The sequence below is a fragment of the Mustela erminea genome, chromosome 1, assembly GCF_009829155.1.
Source record: "Mustela erminea isolate mMusErm1 chromosome 1, mMusErm1.Pri, whole genome shotgun sequence".
NCBI lineage: Eukaryota > Metazoa > Chordata > Mammalia > Carnivora > Mustelidae > Mustela > Mustela erminea.
Genome location: NC_045614.1, coordinates 19,868,247 through 19,895,730, shown reverse-complemented (window position 1 = coordinate 19,895,730; position 27,484 = coordinate 19,868,247). Strand labels below are relative to the sequence as shown.

General features: G+C 58.6%; 2 protein-coding genes and 1 long non-coding RNA gene across 5 annotated transcripts in view; 1 reads left to right on the top strand and 2 right to left on the bottom strand.

Annotated features, from left to right (window-relative positions):
• The first annotated feature begins 4,462 nt into the window (after window positions 1-4,462).
• On the top strand, window positions 4,463-6,678 carry LOC116577326. Its single transcript, XR_004280490.1, has 3 exons — window positions 4,463-4,549; window positions 5,686-5,762; window positions 6,016-6,678. It is a non-coding gene; the product is annotated as an uncharacterized LOC116577326 (long non-coding RNA).
• Window positions 4,837-8,537, bottom strand: GNAT1 (G protein subunit alpha transducin 1). Its single transcript, XM_032320356.1, has 9 exons — window positions 8,414-8,537; window positions 7,148-7,190; window positions 6,900-7,041; window positions 6,642-6,799; window positions 6,425-6,553; window positions 6,066-6,195; window positions 5,633-5,786; window positions 5,317-5,508; window positions 4,837-4,920 (listed from the first exon to the last, which is right to left on the bottom strand). The coding sequence occupies exons 1-8, from the start codon at window positions 8,517-8,519 to the stop codon at window positions 5,318-5,320; spliced, it is 1,053 nt and encodes a 350-aa protein (XP_032176247.1). The 5' UTR covers window positions 8,520-8,537; the 3' UTR covers window positions 4,837-4,920; window position 5,317.
• A 2,080-nt stretch (window positions 8,538-10,617) lies between these two features.
• The window catches only part of SEMA3F (semaphorin 3F), a 31,220-nt gene continuing 14,353 nt past the window's right edge, over window positions 10,618-27,484 (bottom strand). Inside the window, exons 3-20 of one of the 3 annotated variants that reach the window (XR_004280488.1) lie at window positions 23,077-23,237; window positions 22,910-22,972; window positions 22,659-22,778; window positions 21,929-22,021; window positions 20,275-20,368; window positions 18,759-18,878; window positions 18,403-18,542; window positions 18,150-18,264; window positions 17,917-17,986; window positions 17,607-17,751; window positions 15,840-16,062; window positions 15,188-15,276; window positions 15,008-15,049; window positions 14,677-14,834; window positions 14,211-14,278; window positions 13,782-13,915; window positions 13,384-13,522; window positions 13,029-13,120 (exon numbers count right to left, since the gene is read on the bottom strand). Coding sequence is in view for 2 of the 3 variants with exons in the window: in XM_032320331.1 (XP_032176222.1) it covers window positions 12,710-13,120; window positions 13,782-13,915; window positions 14,211-14,278; window positions 14,677-14,834; window positions 15,008-15,049; window positions 15,188-15,276; window positions 15,840-16,062; window positions 17,607-17,751; window positions 17,917-17,986; window positions 18,150-18,264; window positions 18,403-18,542; window positions 18,759-18,878; window positions 20,275-20,368; window positions 21,929-22,021; window positions 22,659-22,778; window positions 22,910-22,972; window positions 23,077-23,237 (2,246 nt within the window). In the remaining variant the exon portion in view is untranslated. Of the gene's footprint in view, window positions 13,121-13,383; window positions 13,523-13,781; window positions 13,916-14,210; window positions 14,279-14,676; window positions 14,835-15,007; window positions 15,050-15,187; window positions 15,277-15,839; window positions 16,063-17,606; window positions 17,752-17,916; window positions 17,987-18,149; window positions 18,265-18,402; window positions 18,543-18,758; window positions 18,879-20,274; window positions 20,369-21,928; window positions 22,022-22,658; window positions 22,779-22,909; window positions 22,973-23,076; window positions 23,238-27,484 lie in introns of all 3 variants that reach the window. The other 2 variants (XM_032320331.1, XM_032320339.1) reach the window with 2 other exon arrangements.

Genomic DNA, 27,484 nt, shown 5'->3' with positions numbered 1-27,484 from the left:
GCAAACACAGCCCCGAGGCCTTTCCCCTGCCACCTGCCGAATCTCCCAGCCCAGCCTGTGGTGGCAGGACAGCTGGCAGCCAGGATGGGACTCAGAGCTGCCGGACGCCTTCTCCCGGGGACCAGAGGGAATGTCACTGATGTAACACAGTGGTGGAGGCAGCCACCAGGAGTGGAGGGCCGGGAGGGTGCTTCATCTCAGCCCTCAGCCCAACCCCCACCCCAAGTCCCCCACCTCCAGAAACTCAGACATGGGCCCAAGACGTGGCCAGACACATGAAGCAGAACTTAGGGTCCCAGGATCGCTCAGACTCTCCTTCCAGGGTCCTGGCGGCCCTCTGCTCTCCTCCTCCCTCTTCAGGCATGTCCTCTCAGCCTCCATCTAGGTGGCTTCCTCTCACCGTGTCACCACCTCCCCTGGCACGGCATCCACATGGTACCCCAGGACCCTTCCCTGACAGTGAGCCCCCATCTTCACCTCCCACCCAGTCGTCTCCAGAGCCCAGCGTCTGTGCCCACTGACTTCTCAGATAGTCTGCAGGGCCCTGCCTCACACTCAGCTGGCCTCCTGGACACCCTCCCAACTGGCTTCTTGTCCCAGTTGGCCTCCCCTACCCCACCCGGCTGGCTGCACATGTTCCTGTTGTTCTCAGAACATGCCAGTCTCTTCCCCTCCCTGACCTTCTGCCCTCCGGGTTCCCCACCCCATCCCACCTCCTCATCAGGCTCTCACTTGTCCTTCTGCACCCCGGAGAGGCGGCCTCTGAACAGCCTGGCCAGCGCTTCCTGTACTTCACGTGGCCCCTCTTGCTATCCCACCACGCCTGTGTCTCCAAGAGCTCCCTCCGGGTTGTCTAGACAGGAAAGCTCCTGCCAGGTTGGAGGGTGCGAATCAGGAAAAGCCTGATGGAGAAGCAACCGGTGGGCTTGGCTCTGCCAAGGGGAAGAAAGGCACATGCCAGGGTGGGGAAGAGAAAGGGCATTCGGATAGAGGAAACAGCCCGACTACAGGAAAACGTGAGTATGAGCGTGCAATTTGCACCAGTAGGTGGTGTGCATGGGGGCAGGACACGTAGCTTGGAGTCATTTTGGGGTGTTTTAAGGCCTCATAGGAGAGGAGGGTTCTCACCTCCACGCCCCAGTGTTGAGGACCCACACCCAGAGCTCCTGACTACACTCTGCCCAGGTTGGTGTCTGGGAGGCTCCTCTTCAGGGACAAGTAGGGGTTTAGTTGGTATAATACGGGGTGTGGAGCCGCATGAGGGACCCATAGGCAGACAGTCCCATCTAACCCTCCCCCAGCCTGGGTCCTCAGAGCTGATGACCTCTTGGCTGAGGCCCGCTCCCACAGTTCTGGCATGCCCTCCCTCTCTCCCGAGATCTGGCCCCCAGCTTCTCTGGCCACTGAAGCGGCTTAATGAGCCCAGGTCACGTGGGTTATGCTACTGCCTGTGGGGAGGGCCCGAGCCCCTAGTGGCCACCCAACCAGGCCCTGACGTCAGCGGCATTAACCGTCCACCAGGCTTGTCTAATCTCTGGTCTGTGGCCGGGCCAGGTTAGTCCCGCCAGAGCCAGAGCTGAAGGCCGGGAGGGCCCTCGAGGGCACCTTGAGGTTGCAGGTCAGGCAGGGATGCTGGTGAGTGGGGGTGCCCACAGTAAATGACCCTTACCTACAAGACTAGGGTGCGGCCCCTATGCTGCCTCGGTCTGGCTCTGATCCCCTGCCCTCAAGGGTGACTCAGGCATTGAACACCCATTGACTCTGCTCCTTAGGGTGTAATTATACATGCGGTGAGTGGGGCCTGAGTGGGGCCGGAGGGGAGGGCTCCAAGCTGGGGGACTCGACCCCGCCCCCCACCCCGCCCCGCCCCCAGACCCCAGCATATCTGCGGCCATAGGCAGGGCAAGCCCTAGCCCATGGGATCCAGGAATCCCAGTCCTGAATCCCCCGACCTTGGGGTCAGAACTGTCTGTGGAGGGGACTCCCTGGAGGGTGGGGTCCAGCCCCTGTCCGGTGTATGGGCTTCTCTCTGCCCAGACTCAGGAAGGCTGGGGAGCTCATTACTTTTCTTCCAAGGCAAGATGACTGTGTGGAAGACCCCATTAGCCCACCTCTCCTTACAGCCTCCTCCCTTCCAAGTCTACCACTCCCAGCTCCTCAAAGCCTCTTGTCTTCCGCCTTGCCTCTCCCCACTAAATCCTGAACTGACTCCCCTCACTCTAGTAAACTGCTCTGTCAGCGGGTCCTTAGTGGAGGTGAGCAGCCTAGCTCAGCCAGGCCCAAGACCACCTGGGGAGGGTCCGAACCCTAGCCTCCCCTCGGGCCCAAGCCCCATCCCCTTCTCTGGCCTCTGACCAGCACCAGCATGGCTGAGTTCCCTAACCCACCCCAGGTCCCTCTACCACCACATTGTGCTCAGGCCTGGGCTCCCTCACTCCCCCTTTCTCCATCTCACTTCCGGCTCACAGCTCTGCCCTCCTCCTTCTGCTAGGACATAGCATGGAGTCCCCAGTACTGCTGCTCTCTGCCATCATACCCTTTCACACTGGCCCCCAGAGGAAAAAAATGTGTGCCCCTACATACCTGTTTTCATGAAAATAAATTTTTTTTCATGAAAAATCTTAATGATTTTTTTTCCAGAAACAAGAATTTTAAAATATTATTGATCATTTTATTTCCATTAAAGCCAGGAAAAGAAGATTATAAATTGTTTCAGATATAGACAAAATAGCTAAGCTTAAAATAATGTTGAGTTTGAATATATCTACTTTCAAATCTTTTTTTCAACTAATTTAATAGTCTATTAAAAATTTTACCATTAAAAATACATAAAAACATATATAGGAATGGATATTTTCCTTCTGCTTTGGGCTCCAATATATAGCTCAGCAGAGTTCTCTTGGATCTTGTCTTTATTTAAAATTTTGATATTTTGTTCATCATGGGTTTTTTGCAGTGATTTGTTTCTTTCTTTTTTTTTTTTGAGTAGGTCATGGGACTTGAACTCACAACCCTGAGATCAAGAGTCACATGTTCCACAGACTGAGCCAGCCAGACTCCCCTGCAGTAATTTTGAATTTAAAAAGTACTGCGTTAATAAATTCTTTATCTTGATTACTGAACTTTTTGGCACCACCTTACATTTTGCACCCCAGGTGAGTGCCTCTTTTGCTTCACGCTAATCCCAGCCCTGCTATTAGGTCCTAGCTTTAAGGGCCTCCAAGACCCATTAGCTTCTGGAGGAGGAAAGGCCCTCGGGCTGGCACTTGGCACCCGCCCATTGTCTCCCCACCCCATGTCCCCTTTGCCTGCTCTTGCCCTGTTGAGCTATGGCCCACAAGCCCTCGTTTCTGGGCCTTTTACCCCCTACTCTCCCTGACAGAATAAGCTTCTACCTCAGAACTCCGTCTTGATCCAAGATTATCCCTGTGAACGTTTCTCATAGCTCCTTTCCCCTTAAAGCCCTCTCCTGAGAGGCCCCAGTTGGTCCCATGCCCCCGGGAGCGCTCCCGCCATGCCAGGCCAGGTTCTTCTTCCTGGAAGTTTCCATCTTCCCATTGATGTCCAGCCCAGCACTGGGCACTTCATAAATGCCCATGACTCGTGACAATGAACGCTTTTCCCTTCCCCACAAGAAAGGACAGCTGGGGCCTGATGCGAAGGTTTACTGCTGAGTCTGCATCTACCTGAGGGGAGTGTGGACTGTCCTCTGGCCTCGAGAGATGGAAGCCCCTGTCCTTGACTTAGCATAAGTCCTGGCTCACGGGCCCCAGCGAGGACTTGGGGCTTGATGAGGAACTGGGAGCAGGGGTACAGGGACATGGGCCTCTGTCCCTGACAAAATTTGGACATGGCCTTCAGCTTTTCCTGCCAGGGAATGGGCCCTGAAAGGAAAGGATGAGAGAAGTTGCTGGCAGGGATGGGAGGATTACCTGGGTTTGCTTGTGCCCCCACCTGAGGTAGACCCTCTGGGCCCAACCTGGGCCTCAGTCATGTCCCAAATCCTCTGCCTGGAGCTGATCGATGGAGCCGGACTCTGCCCCCAGCCACCCCTCAGGACAGTTTGACCATTGGCCACAGCGGGTGTCAACAGTACCCTCCCTCAACAGACCATCCCCTTGGCTGGCTGGCCTGAAGTGCTGTGGGTGGGTGGGGGTGAGGTAGGACATGGATCGGGTGTCCAAGGATGGAGGGCGCAGAGCATGTGGGGGAGGGAGATAGGGGGTTACTCGGAGCCTGCTGTGTGGGGAAGGGTCCAGCTTAAATCCCTTCCTGACACCCAGGGGCTCCCAGGCATGCCCCCCACTCACTAATTCATTCATGTGGGAGCCGCATAGGCCTGAGTGGCTTGGACTTTGGACCCCTGAAGCTACTGAGAGGGAGTCACTGGCCACTGGGTAGACAGGTGCCAGACTTGTCACATGGAGGTAGTAAGGCTGGAATGGGCTGATGGTAAGCAGTAGGCCTGCTTGGAGGAGGGATCTCTGCCTGCCCCTCGCTCTTCCTGAACCTGGGAGGGAGGGCTGTTTGCTGAACCCAGACCCACCAGGTGAGTCATGGGCCCCCTGGGGAGAGAGACCTGCCGGAGATTGGTCAGTTGGGCACTGCTGAGTCACTGTGAGCTCTAGCTGTCCCAAGTCCTGCCTGTTCCTAGCTGGGGCTGGCTGTGGTGGGTCCTGGAGGCCAGTGCCGCCAGGCCGTGAAGGGCAGCAGTGGGGTTGGGGGCACTGGGCTCTGGGAGACACGGGGGAGGGTCAGGGCCTCAAGGCTAGTGGGGCTCAGAGTTTTGGGTGTGTGGCTGGTGGGACCACAGGCTGGGGTCCAGGAGTTCAGGGGGGTTGTGCTGATAGGTTCCTGTGGGCTAGGGCTACAAGGTGGCTAGGGCTACAGGGTGTCAGGGACACACATGAGTTCAGGTACCTGTGAACAGAGAAAAGGAAGCAAGTCAACACATCCTGAGCTCCAAAATAATTGGCCATAGGCCAAGAGGCACTGTTGGGGTGGGCTTGTAAGCAAGGACACCAGAGGGATGGGGCAGAGTCAGAAGGGATTAGGTGAGTGGGCCTTGTGTCCCTGGAGGGCAGGGTGGCGGTGGGGCAGTGGCATGGAGCCTGAGGGGCCAAGGTGGGGCCTGGGAATTGGGGGTTGGCACCAGCCACCAGCCGCGTGGGATGGGTCTGGAGAGCTGGCGCAGTTACCTGATGACCTAGGGTGGGGTCTGCCGCAGTGAGGTGGGGTGGAGAGCTGGGGATGGAGTGTGAGGTATTGAGACCAAGGGGCAAGACAGGGGAGTATCCCAGCCCACGAGGAGCCTACCTCAAAAGAGGCCGCAGTCTTTGAGGTTTTCTTTGATGATGATGTCTGTGACTGCGTCGAAGACGAACTTGACGTTCTGTGTGTCAGTAGCGCAAGTCATATGGGAATAGATCTCCTTCACGTCGCGGCGCATGTTGAGCTCGAGGAACTGCACCTTGATGTAGTTGCCCGCGTCCTCGTACGTGTTGGGCCCTGTCAGGGAAAGGGGTGCTCTCCCTCGGTGTCCCCACTCCGTCCCGCGGCGGGAGAAGCGCAGGCCCGGATGACGGGGTTGGGGCGCCGCCTGGCGGCCAGGCGGCGGGGAGGGGGTTCTCACCGTCGTAATCCGGGAAGCAGATGCTGAGATGCGCCTTTTTTATCTTCTCTGAGAAAACGTCCTTCTTGTTGAGGAAGAGCACAATGGACGTGGTGGCGAAGTAGCGGTGGTTGCAGATGCTGTTGAACAGGTGCAGGCTCTCGTGCATGCGGTTCTGAGGAGGACAGAAGCTGTCGGGCACCGGGTTGTGGGGGCGCATGGGCTGCTGTCCCCCTGGGGCCGGGGCCCACAGGCTCCGGGGCACCCGGGGCCATCCTGCTGACAGCCAGCTCCAAGTCAGCTTCCCCCACGGTCCCCCTCAGCGTGGCTGCTGGCTGTCTTGTGTCCTCGTTCCGACTGTTCTGGAACGAGTGTCCGCTCTCAGACCCTTCCTGCTCCCGCAGCACTGTCTCCAGCTTTCCCTGGAAACACTCAGGCCCTGCTTGGCACCCACCACTTCGTCGTCCTCCACCAGCACCATGTCGTAGGCGCTCAGCGCCGCGATGAAGATGATGCAGGTCACACCCTCGAAGCAATGGATCCACTTCTTGCGCTCCGAGCGCTGCCCGCCCACGTCGAACATCCTGGGGAGCAGTTGGGGCCTGAACCCGCGCTTGGAACGCCATGGACGCGCCCACAGGCATCCGCTTGCCCCCTAATGCTGGCCGGGGGGCACTCGGATGGGACTGGAGTGTGGGGTGTCTGAGGAGGGGCAGGGTCTCTTTGGGTCAAGGCCTCTAACAGGGTCTGGGGGCGCTGCACTTGCAGCCACAGCCCCTGAGGGAGGGCCAGGGCGCCGGTGTGGGGTTGTACCGGAAGTGGAGGTCCTTGAAGGAGAACTGCGTCTCGATGATGCCTGTGGTCTTGACACGGGAGCGCAGCACGTCCTGCTCAGTGGGCACGTAGCCCGGGGTGACCAGGCGCTCCAGGTCCGAGAGGTAGCTGCCGGAGACCGCGGGGTGTGGGTGGGTGTGGTGGAGGGGCATGGTAGGACCCCGCCCGCACCCCCGCGCCCCGCCTGCGCTCTCACTAGCCCGCCGAGTCGTTGAGCTGGTACTCAGAGGCGCGTTCGAAGCAGGCCTGGATACCCGAGTCCTTCCACAGCCGCTGGATGATGTCCGACATCTCCTTAGGCATCGTGCCCTCTTCGATGGTGTCCGCCATGTGCATCAGCTTCCGGGCGTCGTCCTGAGGGTGGGGTGGGAGTTGGTGGTGGTGACCGTGGACTTGAGCCCAGTCTCGTGCCTCGAGTCCCCAGAGGCCCCGCTCAGCCAGTCTCCTTGCACACCTGGCGGGCAGAGTCTCCATACTGGATGTTGAGTGTGGTCATGGCGCGCACGATGGCGAGGATGGACTGCAGCGTGTTGCCGTAGATGATGGCGATGAACTCGAGGCACTCTTCTAACGAGTACCCATCCTGGTGGATGATCCTGTGGCCAGGGTGAGCCGGGTCAAGGCCCAGTGGACCGGTGGGGAAGGACAGGCCCCGTGGGTGTGCCCACCCTCAGGGACCTCAGAATAGGCAAGGACACTCACTTCATCTGCTTGACAATGGTGCTCTTCCCGGACTCACCCGCGCCTGGAAGGGAAGCTCCGCCTCAGAGCTGCGCTTGCCACACCTCCCTACAACCCTCCCCCCCACCCTCTACACCCCCTACCCCTCGCGCCCCCCACCCCCACCCCCCCGCAACCGGGCTCGGAAGATGGGGACCGGCAGACTCAAGGCAGGTACCAGTCCAAACCCCAGTTCCACCTGTTTGCCCCACCCCCCACCCCAAAGCAAGGTCCCGACACCCTGGAGGAAACACATTTGTAAATGCCAGGAGTGAGGAGGGGGCTGACAAGGGCAATCAACGACCTCAGCTGTGTTGGGGAGCCTCCAAGACCCCTGGTATTTCCATTCTTGGTTGTTCTGAAACCAAAATAAGGAGAACCTGGAGCGCCACACCGTGGAAGGTTCTGGTACTGCATGCAGAGGATTATTTGAGCCGGGTCAACCCCCGCTTTTCAGGGGTTGTAGGGAGGGGAGTGTCTCCTAGAGGCTCAGAGGGAATTAGGGCCTTTGAGTGGGGGAGAAGACAGAGCTGACAGCCCCTCTGAGCCTGCTCTCGCCAGGGCTTTGGGTACAGTTAATGGGATTTCTGGCTTAGTCTCTGTCTCCCTGGGGTGCTCTGGCTTGGTCTCTCTGCCCACATCCAGATGCCTGACTGGGTCCTGGAGAGCCTGGGGTGGGACCTGCACTGCCTCTCAAAGCTGCTCCTTCTTCCCCTTGTGGAAGGTAGTGACCTGGAGGCACTGCCTCAGTCCCACCTCTCCTCACCTCCCATGGGACCAAGTGCTTGGCTTTATCTATTCTCCCGGGGTCTTAGTAGCTCTAAAGAGGGACACCCTCTTTAGGTTTGCCCACAACAAAGCTCTGGAATCTAAGGGCCGTTGTTTGTGGATCTGGATGGTGCTAAAGGATGCCCACGCCCAGGAGGACTGTTACCTCCTTCTTCCAAGGAAGCAGCCCTATTGTAGGGCTCCCAAGGGAGCCCCTTGTTCCTGACCCCTGCCCACCAGGGCTTCTCCAGAGGGGAGGGTGCCTAAGTTAAGGCCCCCTGGAGAGGGGTTCCACCGGATACCCAGCCTTGGGGAGTCAGAGTACTGCCCACGAGGGCCAGGCCTCCCACTCAGTTCCCTGACCTGTCTTAGGATCATTCTGATTCCCAAGTAACCCATTTCACAGAAGAGCTACCTGCCTGCCCCCCACCCCTGTCTGCGACCTGGTGGCAGCCCCCCCACCTGGACCCACACCCATACCCAGAAGCAGCAGTTTCACGGTTCGAGCATCCTTCTCAGCATCTTCTTTGAGCTTCTTTTCCAGCTCCCTTGAGTGCTTCTCCTCAGCACTAGCCCCAGCCCCCATGGTCCCAGCAGCAGGTGAACAGGGTGGTTGGCTGGTTCTTCTAGATGGAGGGGATCCCCAGAGCCGGGCGAGCCGGGCTCAGGTCTCCCAACACCCTTCTGACCCCAGGACTGGCAATCGACTGGCTGTCCACAGACCTGTGCAGGCCTGGTGGGGCTGCTTAGTGGGATTTGGGGGCCAGGGGTTCCCAAGAGCCAATGAGAGACAAGGACAGGTGAAGCCAGCTCAGCCCCCAGCCCTTCTAATCAGGCTGGCGTGGCCCCAATCCCTCAGCTGCTGACTCTGCACCCCTCTCAATGAGCCCCAACCCTCTAGGAGAGACCATGGAGACAGTCCAGCCCCTGCACCAGAGCAGGGAGACTGGTTCCACAGGGTCCAGACTTAGAAAGGGGAGAATAGGACCCTGAACCCCTGGGTGGGGGCAGGGAGGCGGGGCTGGGAGCAGGGAAGAGAGGGAGAAGCAAGCATGGAGCACCTGGGCCAGGCCCAGCACTGGACTCAGCACAACTCTCTATTTCTTTTTTTTTAATTTTTAAAAAAATTTTAATTTTTAATTTTTAATAAACATATAATATATTTTTATCCCCAGGGGTACAGGTCTGTGAATTGCCAGGTTTACACACTTCACAGCACTCACCATAGCACATGCCCTCCCCAATGTCCATAACCGCACACCCCCTCCCAACACCCCTCCCCGCATCAACCCTCAGTTTGTTATGGTGGGGCGCCTGGGTGGCTCAGTGGGTTGGGCCGCTGCCTTCGGCTCAGGTCATGATCTCGGGGTCCTGAGATCGAGTCCCGCGTTGGGCTCTCTGCTCAGCGGGGAGCCTACTTCTTTTCCTCTCTCTCTCTGCCTGCCTCTCTACCTACTTGTGATCTCTATCAAATAAATAAATAAAATCTTTAAAAAAAAAAAAAGAGTCACTTATGGTTTGTCTCCCTCCCAATCCCATCTTGTTTCATTTATTCTTCTCCTACCCCCTTAAGCCCCCCATGTTGCATCTCCACTTCCTCATATCAGGGAGATCACATGATAGTTGTCTTTCTCTGATTGACTTATTTCGCTTAGCATGATACCCTCTAGTTCCATCCATGTCGTTGCAAATGGCAAGATTTCATTTCTTTTGATGGCTGCATAGTATTCCCCATTGTATATATATACCACATCATCTTTATCCATTCATCTGTTGATGGACATCTGGGTTCCTTCCATAGTTTGGCTATTATAGACATTGCTGCTATAAACATTCAGGTGCACGTGCCCCTTTGGATCACTACTTTGTATCTTTAGGGTAAATACCCAGTAGTACTGCTCTCTATTTTGTAAGCTCACACGGGCCCTGGTGAATGGGTGCCCACATCATCAGTCCCATTTTACTGACAAGGAAGGGGAGGCTCAGAGGGCCACACAGAAGGAAGTGGTTGGGAAGGGCAGGGTGACTCTGGACCAGACTTCCATGCTCTGCAGAGTCAAGAAGGAAGGGAGAACATTGCATTTGCCTCGTACCAAAGGCTGGACCTGACCTGTGCAGGGCCTCGACATACCTCCACAACTCCAACAGACTTGAGGGAGGGAGCATGCATGTCTGCTGTGTGTACATGGGTGTCTGTCCTTTGCTGACATCAACCAAAGCAATGACACAGCACGTTTGTCCATGTCTGCACTTGTATGTACACATGTGCAGTTGTGTCTGTGTCGGGGGGCACATGTGTGCCTGTGCACACCAGACACACGTGTGCATGTGTTCCTTTTTCCTCATGCACACACGTGCTGATGTGGAATAACATGTCCACGCGGGTATTTGTGTATGGATGTAAAATGCACACATACAAGTAGCACGTGCGTTAGTGTGCATGAGCCTGTGATTTTCGCCTCTGCATGTGTGCTTGTGCACTTATGCATGTGTATGCCTGTATGTGGGCACACTTGTGCGTGCCTGTGCCTATGTGTACAGGTGTGTCTGCATGCAACAAAGTCTCTGACGTGCAGAGCTGGCCATGCTCTTCCAGAGAACATTTTGCAGGCCTGTCGTCAGGTAGGGAAAATGAGTCTCAGAGCAGGGGCTCCCAGGGGCACTGAGGAGGGATGCATTTCCTGTCCTCCTGATCTGTTCCCTTGGATACTCTGAGAGCTGCCTAAAGGCATTTGTAGGGCAGGCCTGCCTCAGCTGGGGGGGTCTAGGGTCTGCATATAGGTTCAGACTGGACGAGGAGTACTGCTGGGTGGAAGTTGTTCAATTAAGCCTAAAGCTTCCAGGCCCTAGAGTTCCCAACCTCCAATAGAAAGACCTAAACCCTGGGCTCTCAAGGCTCCCTCCAGAGACCCTGAGCCTTCTGGTCGGACTCTTCCTGGAAACCTGGCTGCCTTGTAGTCCTAAGCTCTGTTGCAGACCCAAGAGACCACGAGGGGGTGCCAAGGCCTCAGATCCCAAGCAGTGGAGATGGTCCTTAAGCCTGTGGGAAATGGATACTGGCTCCTACCAGAGGCTGGTGGCTTCCCATCTGCCCTATTGGGTCAGCAGGTCGGGTCTGTCCAGGAACAACAGATTATATGTCCCACCTTCAGCTTCCGGGTTCCACCCAACCTTCACCCTCCCATGTAGTAAATGGGCCCCTTGGGGTGGGGGTGGGGTGGCTCTGCAGCCCCTAGGGAGTTGGGGCAGTTCAGGAGCCCAGGTCTGTTAAACCAAGGCAAATCTGGTTTCTGCCTATTGGGTTTATTTAAAGTGGGGCCATCCACTGTCAGTCCCCCTCTGGCTCCCCTTGCCCACCAGATATGGTCATAAGCCCTGCTGGACCCACAGGCCTCCCCAGCTCTTAGCTCCCCCTGCCAGGACTTGACTCATTGAGTTTGGACCAGGGCCCCCAGCTGTACTTTCTCCTGTCCAGCAGCACCCCACCTGCCCTGACCTTCCCCACCTGTTGGACACTCGCTCATGCCAGTCCCTCTGCTGAGAGCTGGCTGGAAGGAAGCAAGAAGGATGGGAATTTTGTCAATTTTCAGGGTGGGGAGCAGCCAGACTGCGAGGACTGTAGCTCTGTCTTGCCGATACTGAGCCCTTAGTGCCTGCCACAAAGCCCACCACAAAGCCAGGTGAGAAACCAACGATCAAACCTACAAGTGAGCGAACGGAAGCCGAGCTTGCGAGAGAGGCGTGGGAACAGTGGTCAGGCCATGTGAAGGCGGGCAGGAAGGACAGAATCTGGATGTAGGCTGAACGCCCAACCTCCCTCCCCTGCCAAGGAGAAAAGCCAAAGTCCAGTCCCAGAGCCAGTGTTTATTAGCAAGATGGAACCCAAGGGCGGCTGTGGCCTGGGCAGTCGAGGGCCACCGGGGAGCCCCTACCCACCTACTCCCAAAGACCCCCAGAGCTATTTACACCCATCCTCTGAAGTGGTGGGCAGAAGGGAGCCCTGGGGGAGCCCCTGAAGGCCCCAGGCCTCCACCACTGCCCCCTCTCCCCTCAGCCCTGCCTGCACCTGCCCCTCTGCTATTCTCCCAGCCCCCAAGTCACAGTGGCCCAGAAAAAGCGAAGAGGAGGTAGAGTGGCCAGGCAGGGAGGGCTGGAAGTGTGCCCCACCCAGGCAGGGCTCCTTTGCTCCTGTCCCCAATAAATAGAGAATAAATACCTGGGAGGGGGCTGGCCTTGACTGAGTGTCCCCTCCCAGGCAGGGGCCGGCCTCCTGTGACGCCCCTTCTTCCCGCCTCGGAGTGCCTCTGAGCCCCCACCCCCCACTCCCAGTCTCCGAAGCAGTCCTCGCCTCCGCATCTGTCTGCACTGGCGGCACAACTTGAGAGCACATGCTGGCAAAGGTGAGCAGTCCGTGCCCTGTCCAGGGGCGGCGTGCTCCCTCCCCGCGTCCTGTAGATCCCGGCGGTGGCAGCCAAGCAGGCAGACTCCCAGCTGAGGCTGGGGACTGTGTGGTCCTGGCCTGGCCCTGCCGACGGGCTGGGCCTGGCTGGGTGGGCTCTGTTCTCTGCCGTCTCTGACCAGCATGGGTCTCAGTTTTGGACCGTGCTGCCGCTGAGGCAGGCTATGTACAACCCACCAATAAATACTGTCTTTGCAGGGGCAGGGTGTGTATAGAATATAGATATTTTATATATATATATTTATATATATATATATCTTTTATATTAAAAGGGACGAGGCCGAGGCCGGTCCATCGCAAGGCTCAGGCAGCTGGCCTCATGTGTCCGGCGGGTGATGGCGGCGGTTCCGGGGCTTCTTCTGGTCCTGGGGTTCAGGAGGCCTGGGTGCACCTGGGGCCTCCCTGGGGCTTGGGGGCACGTGGCGCCAGTAGCCCTGGCAGTACTGGTGGATGAGGCCCACTTCAGGCTGGGCCAGCAGCTGGGCCAGCTCCTGGTAAGGGGGTGTGGGGAGACTGGCGCCGGGGGGCGGTGGGGCGCTCGCCGCTGGCGGTGGGAAGAGGGCAGCGTGGACGGCGTCCCGGCCCAGGACGTGCAGCTGCACCCGCGTGACGACATGCTTGAAGTTGTTCTCGGTGGCTGTGCAGGAGTAGAGGCCACGGTCCCCGGGCTGCAGGGCGCGGAGCAGCAAGCCTTGCTCTGTGCGCAGGAAGCGGTCCTCGGCACGAATCTGCAGGAGCAGGGAGCCGGGGCTCAGAGCTGTGTGACCTCCCTGCCGCCCAGCCGGCCCCCGGAGCAGACCACCTCTGTGGCCATTCCGTGGCAGGGGCCCCCGTGTGGAATTTCCACGTAGCAAGAAAAGCCCATAGTAAGGTTCCACATACATCTGACAAGGGCATCCGTACGCTTTTTCATTTCAGGAGGAAGGATGGGGAGGAGATTCTGTACAATGACAGAATGCTCGAGCATAGCATTTCTTTTTAATGGGATTACCCAACTGAAGTATCCTTATAGAATCTTCGCATAGGGAGGGGTGCCCGGAACGCATTTCCATAAAATGAGGGCTCCTCCATGGAATTCCCACATCCTAGAGCTTGAGCGCATTGACATTTCCATGCCATGGGGTATACACCTCCAGCGGAGCACATGAATGGGATTTTCATGTAAAGAGGCAATCTCTTAAGTGGTTTCCATAAAATACAGAAATCCTAGCATTTCCATATAACTCGATTCACTGAAATGACTTCCACACAGGAAGGGGAACTTGGAAAGGTTTTCTTAGAATGGGGCTACCCCAGATGGGCTCCTAAAGCACTTTCCACCTACGTGGCCTTCCTACTGTGCAGGGACTCCCGCACCCACAGCAAGGACTAGGGGGTGGAGGAAATCACCTCACGGCGCCGGTCACTGGGATCTCGCTGAAATAGCCACTTAACAGTGGCCTGGGGCGAGCGAGGCTGGCACTCGAGGAAGGCCGCGCTCCCTGCCACACCATACTGCACGGACTCCACCGTATTCTTGTTGGCTGTAGGGCAAGAGGGCACAGCGTGAAAGCAACATTGTCTTGGGCGGCCTGCAGGCCGGCACGGGGCAGGGGCTGAAGGGCACACACAGGGGCACCCATGCTGGAAGAACACAGGGCTAGACCATTGGGCATCCACTCCTTTCTTGAGTGGGTGGCTAAGGACAGCCCATTGCCAAATCCCAAGCCCCCTTACCCCCTGGGTCATGTGAGAGTCCTTCCAGCAGTTGGAGGGGAGTGGGGGCTAGGAGCAGCTCCATGGGCTGCACAGGGCCCCATGCCGGCACAGCACACTCACCGTTGGAGTTAAACCCACGGCACTGCCTGATGGGGTTCCCGTGCCGGACATCCTGCCGCCGGCTCCGCCTAGATGAGGATAGATCCTGATCAAGTATTTTTTTTTTTAAGATTTTATTTGTTTTATTTGACAGAGAGAGATCACAGTAGACAGAGAGGCAGGCAGAGAGAGAGAGGGAAGCAGGCTCCCTGCTGAACAGAAAGCCCGATGCGGGACTCGATCCCAGGACCCTGAGATCATGACCTGAGCCGAAGGCAGCGGCTTAACCTACTGAGCCACCCAGGCGCCCTTGATCAAGTATTTTCAAGAAAGCTGTGCCCCCTGCCCCAGGTCCCTATACCCCCAAGACTCTAGGAGAGAAAAGTCTCATCTATTATTCCCAGGGTATTATCACATCGGTCACCAAACCCACAGGACGGGACCCTGGGTCTGGTGGCTCAGATTTCAAGGGCTAAGGGGTCCACACCTCTTGGAAGATGCTGTGTAGCGGGAGCAGGACTGGCCATCCCAGGCACAGTAGGGGTCCCGGGCGAGGCAGCAGTCAGCACAGGCAGCCCCATATGCCTGGCAACGGTGCAGGCTCAGGTGGGTGACACCCACGGCAGATGCCACGTATAGTTGTTGCTGAGGGCAGGGGAAGGGGCGTGTCAGTTCCCTCCCCACAGCCAGCCCCCATCAGGAGCCAGCTGGGTTCCTTGCCTTCCCGTTCAATGCCTCAGTTTCCCAATCCTTATGCCAAGGACCCCAAGGAAGAACAGGCTCCATCCCTATCCCTAGTCCACCTTAGCAAAACTTACTCTCTTGGAAGAGATGGTCATGGTCTTAACAGGTGCTGGCTCCTGGAAGAAGACAGGGATTACCTTGGGGACAGGGGGCCCCTTTCCTGCCCCCATCTGGAGGGAGGTCTGAGGTAAGGAGCTGGTACTAAGGAGGGCCAGGGTGAGAAGAACAGGACTGGGTGTCATACCCATACCCACCTTGAAGACCTCTACCTCCTCCAGCATGAGCTCCTCCATCTCCTGGTCATCCTTGGGCAGCACAATGACCTTCTGCACTGTCCCGCGGTCTGGAACGGGCCGGGCAGGGCCTCAGTGGGGCTGAGGACGCTGGGGAAGGGGTACTAGCCTCAGCCCCTTCCCCCACCAGGTTCCAACCCCCCAAGGGCAGTGGAGCAGAAACTCTGTACCAAGGTTGAAGAAATTCCCCCGGATGAAGGGGCCCGGGATAAGGGTGAGTGGTCACAGCTGGGGTCTGCCCCTCTCACCCCAGACGCTCATTTTGGGCACTGCTGAGAAAAGGATGCTGGAGGTCCTCCTGTGTGGAGGGGCTGGAGGTGTGGTGGGCACACGAGTGCATGAGAGCATGTATGGCGGTATTTGGACCCACGTGTCCTGCAGGTGTTGGCCACCTGTTCCCTTTTTCCTAACCCTGCACAGGTCCCTGGGTACCCAGTTTCCCTGCTGTCTCCACCCCTTGTCTCAGCTATCCTGGCTCCAAAGGATGGCGGTAGCAGAGTTGACCTTGGCGAGCCTGGAGCAACCCCCAGCAGGGTAGGTCTCCCACCCCATGGATCAGCACCCTCCGCCCAACGGGCCCAGCGTGGGAGGGTCTGGGAGCAGCAGTGGGTACCTGTGCCCAGGAAAAGCACCTCATAGCGCCCGTCGGCTGCATCCACCTGGTCCACAGCGACGGTGGTGAGCCTGTAGGGTGCGCCCGTGCGGACGACCAGGGGCCGCCTCTGGAGAGGGTACACCGCCTGGTACATTAGCGGGTGGCTGCGCATGAAGTTAATCACTTCATCAGGGTAGTCCTTGGTGGACTTCATGGATGGCGTGAAGGTTCCTCCGGGGCACTGCAGGCACGTGACGAGCGTCAGGCCCAGCGGGGGCTTGCTGACCCCCTCAGTTCCAGAAGAGGCCTCTCCTTTGTTCGTCCCCAACACATCCACCTGCTCCACTCCTCAGGACCCCCATCCGGGCTTTCCACCCCCCTCACCCAACCTCTCTGAAGGCCCTGCTCCAGCCGAGGTCCCAAGGTCCCACATGGCCAAATTCTGCAGCCACCTTCCTGGCCTTGTGTGCCATGACCTTGTGGTGGCATTAGGCAGAGCTGAACACTCCCTTCCCAGGTCCTCATGCCCCATCCTACTGTCTCCTTCCTCCAGTCTGCCGCCCACACCCACGGGCGCCTGCTGGAGAGACCATAACCCCAAGTTCCCTTAACACTCTGAGGGTGCTCTGCCCTGACCTGGTGCTTTTCCCTTCTGCCTGTCCACCCCTGCCCAGCCCTCATCTCCCTGGCCACCACTAATCAGCTCCCCCAATGCCAGCTTGCCCTGCAGGTTTGCCCCCCTGCAGGTGTGGCTCCCAAGCAGCCACACCCAGCCACTATCTTTCTTCTGGGATCCTGGCTGGGTTCTTCACAGACTGGTGCTGGGCAAATGATGATTCGTTTCATTTTGTTTTATTTATTTATTTTTTAAAGTTCCCTCTGTGCCCAACGTGGGGCTCAAACTCATGACTCCGAGATCAAGACTTGTGTGCTCAACCAACTGAGCTGGCCTGGTGCCTGTGTTTTGTTCTGTTTTGGTTTTTTTTGTTTGTTTGTTTAAATTACTTCTTTTTTAAATATTTTATTTATTTATTTGACAGAGATCACAAGTAGGCAGAGAGGCAGGCAGAGAGAAAGGAAGAAGCAGGCTCCCTGCTGAGCAGAGAGCCCAATGCGGGGCTCGATCCCAGGACCCTGGGATCATGACCTGAGCCGAAGGCAGAGGCTTTAACCCACTGAGCCACCCAGGTGCCCTGTGTTTTGTTTTTTAATGTCAGCTTTATTTAAATGGGTATATGGGGGGGCACCTCAGTGGCTCAGTTGTTAAGCGTCTGACTTCGGCTCAGGTTATGATCCCAAGGTCCTGGGATCGAGCCCCACACTGGGCTCAGAGCGGGGAGCCTGCTTCTCCCTCTCCCACTCCCCCTGATTGTGTTCCCTCTCTCATTGTGTCTCTCTCTGTCAAATAAATAAATGAAATCTTAAAAAGAAGGGGGGGGGCACCTGGGTGCCTCAGTGGGTTAAAGCCTCTGCCTTCGGCTCAGGTCATGACCCCCGGTCCTAAGATCGAGCCCTGCATTGGGCTCTCTGCTCAGCAGGGAGCCTGCTTCTCCCTCTCTCTGCCTGCCTCTTGCCTACCTGTGATCTCTGTCTGTCAAATAAAGAAATAAAATCTTAAAAAAAAAAAAAGTGGATATATGGTAGGTTTTTGTGTGTATATGGCCTGCCTCCCCTGCCTAGCTGTGATCTCTGCAATGGTGGGGCCCACATCTGCAAAGGGGCTACCTCAGAGCAGGCCTCATAAACAGAAAGGAAAGGGAAAGGTGGAATGACTGGGGCCCTCACCGTGCCGGGCCGTGGGTAAGGCATCTTCCCAGAGAAGGGCATCCACTGGTAGTTGGGGCCCTCCTTGTGGGCAAAGGGCCCATTGAAGACCATGCGGATGTCAGCCATGGAGTAGACGCACACGGCAGAGCCTCGGAACACGGAGCTGTGGGCAGGGCCAGCTGCTGCCATGGGCAGGGCAGACCCTCCGCCCAGTGCCCCTCCCCAGCCTGCCCCCAGCCCCTAGGCCACCACCAGGCTGGGGACCTCCGAAAGCCATAGCCCCCCCAGAGCAGCCAACCTCCGCTGCCGCCGCCAGCCCCCGCCTCACCCCGAGGAGGTAAAGACAGCATAAATGACGGGGTTCCTCACATCCTGGGTCTGCTGCACAAACACGTCCTCTGGGGGGAGAGGAAGAAGACACTGGGAGGCTGCATTCCCCAAGAGCCCCAGGACCCTGCCCGCTCCTGCCCAGGTGGCCAACCAGAGGGGCCCTGACCCCACCCATCCAGCACCCCCCTCCCAGAGCAGCCAGAGGATCCGGCGAGCCTGCTGGGTACTCACGGAGCTCATCAAAGTGAGTCTCGATGCCATCCTCCCCGGGCACGGAACACACCAGCCGAGCCTTCAGGAACGTGCTCCACTTGTTCACCAGGCAGCAGTGGCCACCGTCGTCGTTCTGCGGGCAGGGGGCAGGGTCAGATTGGCTCTGGCACTGAGACCCTGCTCGAGCAGGGCTGCTAGAGCCTGCAGCGGGTGTGGAGAGGGGCAGCGCGGGGGTGGGGGGTGCAGCGGTAGGGGGCCTGCGGGCGCGTACCAGGCAGATGCGCCCGATGCGGGCGTACACCGCTGGGCTCTGCGGCGCCTCGGCCGACCGCTCGCGGAAGAAAAAGTAGAGCTTGTCGTCGTTGCGCTCCGCGCTGTCGGGGATGAGCTCCGCGTGGATGAAGGAGGGGTCTGCAGGCGGGCAGGGGTCAGCTAGGCAGGCACTCCAACAAGGCCTCTCTCGCCCCACAGAACCCCTGGCCAGGTACAGGTACATCCCCCACTCTGGCCCCGACGTGCCACCTCCCCTGCCGCAGCCTGTAGCGGGGCCAGACCCCCGAGGGCCCCCTGAGGATCCTGCAGGGTCACAGACATGCGGCATCCTGGGGTCTCATGGGCCGCCCTCACCATTCAGCCACCGAGAGTTGTACTGGTCCGTGCGCATGGCCGTCTGCTTCCCCAGCGTGCGGAAGATGGCAGCGTCGGTGCCCATGAAGTCAATGTACACACCGGCATAGAGCTCTTCGTCTGCGGGCGGGCAGGCGGGGCAATGAGGGCACGGCCGTGACCTCGGGGGCTGGGTCCTGTCTCCCCCCTCAGATTCTCCAGGGCATGACCGTCGCACCAGTGGGGTGCTGGTCAGGGCTGTAGAACGGCCTCTGGGGACTGGGGTTAGCAGTGATCGGCTCGGATTCCTAGCGGGAGCCGATTTCTGTGGTATAAATGCTCCCACGGTGGCTGCCTTCACGCTACCAAGCCGGAGGCACCGCACGTGGAGCTGGGGAGAGCCGGGGAGAGCCGCCCACACCGCCATATAGTCTTTCTACCCCACAAATACAACACATGTCAATAACCTCAAGAACAAAGATAATAATAAAATGTAGTGAAATAATGGGGCGCCTGGGTGGCTCAGTCGTTAAGCATCTGCCTTCGGCTCAGGTCATGATCCCAGAATCCTGGGATCAGGCCCTGCATGGGGCTCCTTGCTCAGCAGGAAGCCTGCTTCTCCCTCTCCCACTCCCCCTGCTTGTGCTCCCTCTCTTGCTGTGTCTCTCTCTGTCACATAAATAAATAAAATCTTGAAAAAAAAAAAAAAAAGAAAGAAAGAAAATTTAGCAACCATGCAGGCTCTGACATACCACTCTGTGTCTTCCTTCTAGACGTGCCCAGGACAGGCCCTGCTTTCCCCCATCAGACCCCCTAGTCGGGGAGCCACCATCAGGGTAGGCAAGAGGGGGAAGATAACAAGATAACGTCTAACCCCTGCCCGGAGGTCTTTCCCAGGCTTGGAGGTGACACAGTGCCCAGGAGTTGCTTTGAGGGGCACACTGGGTCCAGCAGCCAGCAAACAGGCAGAGAACAGGGCCCAGGGCCAGGTCGCCCAACTTGGGGGTAGGGGCAGCAGCTGCTCCTGAGGCACCAGATAGGACCCCTCCTCAGAGAGCTTTTCCCTAACTCTCCTAGACACCTGGCCAGACCAGAAACAAACCCTGACCCCCTAGTTGGTGAGGGAGTCAGGACTCCATCTGTGTTCCCCTGTGGGACTCTCCCGGCCTCCCAGACACACTAACAGGTATGGAAACACCCCGCCTTCTGCGGCTGCCAGTACGGACCAAGCTCATCTTCTCTCTCAGACAGCCTGGGGAGGACCTTTGCACAGCCCGTTTCAGGGTAGGATCTGGCCCCCTTAGTACTCCCATCGGAGGGGCTAGAGAGACTTTCACACCACCAGTCTCTTCCCTGCAGCTCACACCAGGCTCTGGTCCTTACCCCGCCCCCTGCTGGGTATGGCCCTATGGGAGGGTTCAGGGGTGGCATGGTCACAGTCTCTGCCATGGGGAAAGTGTTGGTGCCACACTCCCTATTCCAGAGGCAGAGGCCACCCACTACGGCTATAGAACCAGGATGGGGTAGTGGCACTCACTGATGAGGGCTGAGGCTGTGTCCAGCTTGGGGTCGTACGGACACTTGCCCTTCCCTGACTCGAGTCTCTCCGGCTCCAGGTAGAAGATGTAATCCTGCAGGGCAGAGGGGAGCTCAGCATTGTCCAAGCTGGTCCCGCAGCCAGGAAGGTTAAGGGTCATCATGTCCCTAGGGTAAGCGCAAGCCCGCTGGAGACACCCTGAAGCCATATCTCTTCACTCCCCAGATATCCTTGGGTTTTAACTGTCCAGCCAGGTCTTCCTGGGGAAGGGTCATGATGCACATTCCAAGGGAGATGATTCCTGGTCCCAGGTATCAGATAAGACCTGAGAATCAGGGGCTAAAGCCCCCCCATGCCAACTGGGTCAGGGAGACTCTGGTCAGGGCCCCTGGGGCCAGAGAGGCACAACTCTTTAAGCTGTGGCCGCCTGTCCTGGGTCAAGATGGGGCTGCCAACCTGACCAGGGCAGGAGGTACTCCCAAGGGCCTGCGGCCCTGACCTTGTTGCCAGGTCCCATCAGGCCAAAGGGCCCTGAGGATACTGTGTCCCCAGACTTTATGTCCTACCTGGGGTCCTCAGGACAGATGAAAGGGCCATGGCCTTTCCCCTGCCCCTCAGCAGAGCCCCCAGTTCCCCATGTCTCCCCGATGAGTCAGGAGTTGAGAGGTCCAGCCCAGACTACAGGGCATTCACCAAGCCCTCCGTGCCTCCCAGCCCAGCCCTGAGGATGCCAGCAGAAAGGCTGATAAGGCATTGGGACCAGAATGAGCTCATGGGGAGAAGGGAGGGGAAAGAGAGGGGCGCAGAGGCAGGGAGGAGGTGGCGGCAAGGGGCAAGGATGGTGATGGGAAGGTGTACACAGGCCCACTTCCAGTTACGCTCGGCACACGTGACTTTCTGCGCACATGGGACTGCACACACAGCTCAGCACACACCACCATCAGCACACGGAACCCGCCACTCACACCCTGCGCACACATGCGGTCTGAGCCATCCCACATTTCTGCACTCCCTGCCACAGACACACATGCTCACGTGACCACTTGCTCTCACTCACCGGCAGCCCTGGCTCCCTTGCCCGCCCCTGCCCAGCCCCAGTTCCCCAAGTCCCCCTCTGGCCCTCCTCCAGCCCAGTCCCAGTTCCTGACTAGAGGGCAGACAGCTCCGCCTCTTTGGCCCCAGGGGAGCAGAGTTTCCAGCCGGTGGGTGTGCAGGACACCTGTGTCTGCCTGTGACCCGTGCAGGCCTGGGGCATGGACAGGAGAGAGTAATATGTCAGGCCACAGACACGTGCCATGTTCAGACCCCGGATGCTGACTAAGGTGTATGTGGGAGAGTACAACATGTGCCCACATGTGTTTGTTGCTGTAGGCTCATGCCTGTGTACACACGTGTTCTGAGGCCCAAGGCTCTCTTTGCACCTGGTGGCTTCATGATCTCCTGCCTACAGGGACTCATGGACTGACACGAAGCCAGCTGGGAATGCCTTCGGCACCTGAGGGCACAGTGTGGAGAAGGAGCGTTTTGGGGGGCCCAGAGTCGAGGAAGACCCTCGGAAGGCTCGCATGGGGTGGGGGCTCTTGGCTGGCAGGTCAGGGGCAGTTCAGCTCAGAGGCAGTGCTGCCTGGCAGGGGCCTGGAGGGCTGAGTCCCACCTGGCGTGGGGCTGTGGGCGTCGGGCGGAGGGCACCATCCGTGGCTCTGCTGCCTCGGCCTCTCAGCACCTGCGTCTGGGTCCAGGGCGTAGCCTGAGAAGACGAGGAACAGGGGTTAGAGCAGGGGGTGGCCGGGGCTGGGGGAGCGGGCTCGGGCTGCCAGCCTCTCACAGTGCACACGCCAGGAGCACACATGAGCGCCCGGGCCCCCAGAGCACACATACGCCCTTGCACGTGCACACATACGCACAGATTGGCACGCGCCCACACACACATGTCCCTAAGTCCACTCACTCTCACACACGTCCTACAAGGTCACACCAGCTCACACACATGCCCACATGGAAATGAGAGAGGGCGGAAGCGGGCAGGGCGGGACGGAGCTGGGGAAGGGGCAGCTCTCCTCCCAACCCTGTGGCAGAAGGGGACCCCTGTCCAGCCTCCTGATGCTGAGGCCCCCGCCAGGCCCTCTAAGTTGGCAGCAGGGGCACGGTCCACAGGCACAGTGCTAAGAGGTCTGGGAGCGGCTGCTCACTGAGGCCTCCTCACATCGACCTGTGAGAAAGGTAGCTGTTAGCCCCATCTCCAGGTGAGGGAGTGAAAGGAGTCACTCACCCAGGGTCCCCGGGCTGGGCAGTGGCAGGCCTGGGGCTCAAGCTCAGCCTCCCATCAGAGCCCTGGCGTGTGGCTACTGATGGGGTGGCACGGGGCTGGGCCGGGTGCGGCTCACCTGGGCTCGGCGGCCGCGGTTGACATAGGTACACATGGGGTTGTAGGCACCGGTCCCACACACGTACAGGTGCGTTCGGTTCCAGGGCTGGATGAGCCTGACGAAGTTCCCGCACTCACCCTGGGGCAGAGGGAAAGCCAAAGAGGTGCCCAGATGCCTGCCCGCCCCACTGCCTCCCCAAGGTCCCCTGCCTCTCACCGCCCCCCTCCATCCCCCCTGTAAGACCGCCCCCCCTCCGCCCAAGCACTCACATTGCCATCCTTGCCTGAGAGCACACACTCCTCAATGCGCTGTGGGGAGGCTGCCCAGTGGATCTGCCAGAAACGGGGGTCAGAGGGGGCGGCTTGCTGGACAGGGCTTCCAGCCCCCGGGCCCCACACCCCGCACCCCTCCAACCCCACACCTGGCTGGCCCTTACAATGAGGGGCTCACGGTTGATGTCATGCAGGTCCAGGGACAGCACGTAGTCCTTGCTGCCCACGTACATGCGGTCGTGGTCCTCGTCTTTGAGCAGGATCCGGTAGTCTGTTGTGTTGAGCAGGAAGTTGAAGAAGTGGGCAGTGCCTGTGGCCTTAAGCTCTGTGGGCGGAGGGCAGGGCAGCAGTTAGGCTCCTTGGAGACCATCGAGACATGCCATCTTTGACAGAGGGAGGACCTCCACCACACCATCATCTTAAACCCCCAGCTTCCACCCCCCTCCAGCCCCAACACCGACCCAGCCCTGGGGGCCTACTTAGCTCCCTCTTTAGTCCCTGAGATGCTGGGAGGAGAAAGTGGGGCAGGTGGGCAGGCCAGGGAAGGGACCACACCCAAAGCTAAAGCCCTGATTCATCAGCAGCCCCAGCCAGTCTTTGGGTCCCAATGAAAGGGCAGTGGGTGCGGGCCAGGGCGCGTGATGGCATCAAAGAGTCTTTGCTCTAGTGGGGGCTAATGCTCCCACGCTCAGGGTGGGGCCTGCTTCCCACAGGGGCCTAAAAGGGTTAATGAGCAGAAGGGCGGGGGGCAGGTGCCTCCAGGACAGCCTGCAGACGCTGGCACAGGGCCGGGATGCTTTATCCTCACCCCAGCTGCCCACCAGTCAGGGCGAAGCTGACATATAGCATGGTCCGTGCCTCATCTGAAGCTGGTCAGCCAGGACACCGGACAGCCCTCTTTGGAGCAATACTGTACCACAGAACTTGGGCTTCCCCCCAGATCCCACTGGGATGCTAAAGGTGGAATTCTCAGGCCACTTTGAACCAGTCAGGAACAGTCTTTCCCAGGAAAGCTCCCCCCTAGTGCTACAGTGTCCCAAGGCTTGGGGGGGCAGGGTCCAGTGGAGTCCTTAGTTTCTCTTCCGCATGAGTCTGGCGGCCCTGGCCCTTCCGCCCCCAGATTGCTGGGGGAAAGTCCTCCTTCCTGGAGATGAAGGACAGGAAGGAACTTGGCCAGTGACAGGCTGATGACAAACACAGGACTCCAGAAAACTTAGGAAGTTTGTTCTGGAAGTGGGGAGAGCCAAGGGGTCTACTTGGCAAGCCCCTCCTCACCCCACCCCCAGCTGTCTTCAGCTCAGCTGGAAGACGGAAGATTGTAATGAAGGTGATGAATATTCACCAGCACGGGGGGAGGGGACAGGGCTGGGGATGGCGGCACATGGAGGAGCACACACATGTCTGCACATGGCCCATGTCTGCACATGTGCATACCCGAGTGGCATCAGATGAGGCACCCGTGAAGGCCACTACCATACAGTTCTCATCTCCCTGCCCAGTAGTTGGGAACCCATTTCCCAGGTGGGGCAGTCAGGAGGTAGGTCTGGGGAGGGAGAACAGCTGGGATCATGTGCCCTAGATGCTGCCAGAAGGTAGGACCAGCAGGTGGCCCCATCCCATCAGTAAGTCAAGGTCGACCTTGACTCAGGCAGCTGTCTCTCAGGGGCCTGGCTGACCCTGACCCTGGTTGTGTGCTCGGGACCCTGGAGCAGAGCTGGAGGGGCTATGCCTGAGAGCAGCTTCAGGTGGGAGCTCCAGGATTGTGCTAAGATTGGGAGGGGGGTGGCGCTGGGAGCCAGGAGACTCCCACAGTAGACCCAGAGCCTACATCTGAGGGGCTGGGAGGCAAGCAAAGGCCTTGCCCTGCCCAGCCCCATGTGGCAATGAGAGAATACAGGTGATGACCTTGGCCAACCGCGGGGACGCAGGGACGCCAAGGGATCAAAGGGCCGATCCCTGCCTGGCTAAGGCTTTGCCCGCCTGTCCGGCGGTGCCTCTGAAGTCCCGGGCAGGGCAGCCTGGGCACCTGTCCTGCACCTGTTGTTGGGCCACTTGGAGTCCCCCGCCTGGCCACCCAGCCATAGTGACAACAGGAAAGTAAACACTCCCCCCACCCCCAGGGCCAGGAAGCAGCCAGAGAGGAAATGGGGCTGCCAGGGGAGCCCCCCCAGGCTCGGACAGCCCGCCAGGGGTTATTTATACCCCAGCTGGGGTCATGGCCTTGGGTTGTCCCCTTACCGATCCTACTGGGTTAGGAGGCATTTGGCGGACAATGGAGGGGAGGGAGGCAGAGGCTCAAGTGGGTACCTTCAGACATAGGTACCTGGGGTAGGGGAAATCTCCAAACATCTAGCCCCAGGGACACAAGCAGTCAGAATCCCTACCCTCCATCCCTGCCCAGTCTTGGGCCTCTGTAATCTGGACCCTCCCCCTCTGCAGAAACCAGTGCCCAAGCCCCAAGCCCAAGTCCCCCCAGAGCTCAGAGCCCCAGCACTCCAGGTTCCATTCCCCATTTGTGGGAAAGGCAGGGGAGAGACACTCAGCAGAGGGACATGGGAGCAGGAGACTAGCCTTGATCGGACATCCTACCTCCTAAATATGCACTCCCTGCTCCCTACCCCTTGGGTAGAAGTGGTCATGGAGGGAGCCTCCCACTTACTCATCAAGCACCTATTATGTGCAAAACATTGAGCTTACAACATCCAATTTATAGATGAGGACATCAAGGCACAGAGAAAGGAAGGAACAGGGCCTAAGAGCATGGGGGTAAGATTCCCACCCAGGTCCGTGGCCTTTGGGGCTGAACGAGAGGCAGCCCAGACAAAGCCAGTCCTGGTGAGGGGGACTGCCTACTGGGAGGCCGAGGGCCTAAGGTGACTCCCCCTCCACTGACAGGACACATGACTCAGGACCCCCGGGACCCCTGCCAGTGGACATGGGATATGGCGTCAATGGCTCTGTTGTCACAGGACATGATACTTTGGTCACTGTGGAAACTTTGAGGGGGAGTCCCCATGAGGCCATGTGGGGTCGGAAAGGCGTAGGACCAAGGGTCAGGAGTCTTTGGCTCTGGCGAGGGCTTCATAGCTTCAGTCAGGGCACTCTGTCCTCATTTTCCTAGGTAGACCATCTCTGAGCCCTCCGAGCACTGAAGTTCAATGTGATCCGTGCAGGTGAGGGTCCTGCTCTGAACTCAGCCGAGTATGCCTTGGGACCTCTCCTCACCCTCCTTCATGGGCTGTCTCTGTCTTGGTGGGGAGAGGAAAATGGATGAGATTCCCAGTTCTGCCCCCTGCAAGCTGGCTCCCAGGAGTCACCATCTCTTGGAGGATGTCCGCCCCCAGTCCTATTCCCGCTATATCACTTCCTAGTACTGGGGTACAGAGCAGAGGGGGTAATGGCTGTTGACTCAGCCCAGCCCTCCCCTAACTCCAGCTTATCTCTATCCCACCCTCAACCCAGCTTACAGAAAGGGAAACTGAGGTGGAGAAGGATGGCTCTTCCAGGGTCCCAGAGTGACCTGAGTGTAGGGCTCTGGACTTAGTAACCAATGGCTGGAGTGCTCCTCTCACTCCTGCCAGACTGTAGGAAAGAATTAAAACAAGGGGCTCCATGACAGCTCTGTACCCCAACTCCAGACAGGGAAGACTGAAGCCCAGGGGAGAGGGGTGCTCACCTCCAGTCACCGGGCAAGGAGTAAAACTAGTGTCCTGTCACCACCCCCTCCCCACCCTGCCATAGGGCAAAGGAGCCAGAGGCCTTCATTCCTCCAAGAAGCCTGGGTCAGGTCAGGAAGTGGCCGAGTAGCCCTGGGTTTCCTGCTCTGATACCTGCCCTGTCAACAAGGCTAGATGCTCCTGGCCCCCAGCCCCACTGAGGAGCATAGACTTGGGCCTAGGGGGCATCTGTGGAGGGGTGGAGGGAGGTGACATGGGCCTGGCGTGGCCACGTCCTCAGGGCTGTTCTCTACTCCGTTCCATGTGTCCCAGGCCCAGCTCTGACAGCAGGAGTGTCACCCCACTCCCATCTCCATGGCAGTACCAAGGAGGGGGGCTGAGGCACAATCAAAAGTTTTGTGGATATTGAAACTCAAGTCTGGATAAGCTTTGACCTTGGGGAGAGAGGATGGTGTGCGTAGTAATGCCTCCTGGGAAGGGCTCCCCACCCCCATACCCTCACCCAGTCCGGGCACACGTTGGGTGGGGCGACATCCGGGAAGGCTTTTCCCGTCATCGGGAAGGAAGAGCCTTTTCTGGCATCAGACACCTCATTTCCGCAGCCGTTCCCAGCCTCTAGAACTTCCCCATGGCCATTAGACACTCAGGGTCCTGGCCCAGAATGGCCTGGCAAAGGTCCAGAGGCAGGAACATTCTCAGTGCCCAGGGGTTTAGTCTTGGGAGGCGGGGGGGAATCTCTGTTTCCTCCCCTGGGGGAAGCAGCGGGTGCCTTACTTTAAGGGGGAGGTAGTGGGTGTGGACCTCACTGAGGGGGTGTGTCCACGGCCCTCTCCCGCAGACCCTAAGTGGGCGGCCCTGACCCCTGCTGCCGACCCCTGCTGCCCGTCTCTAGGAC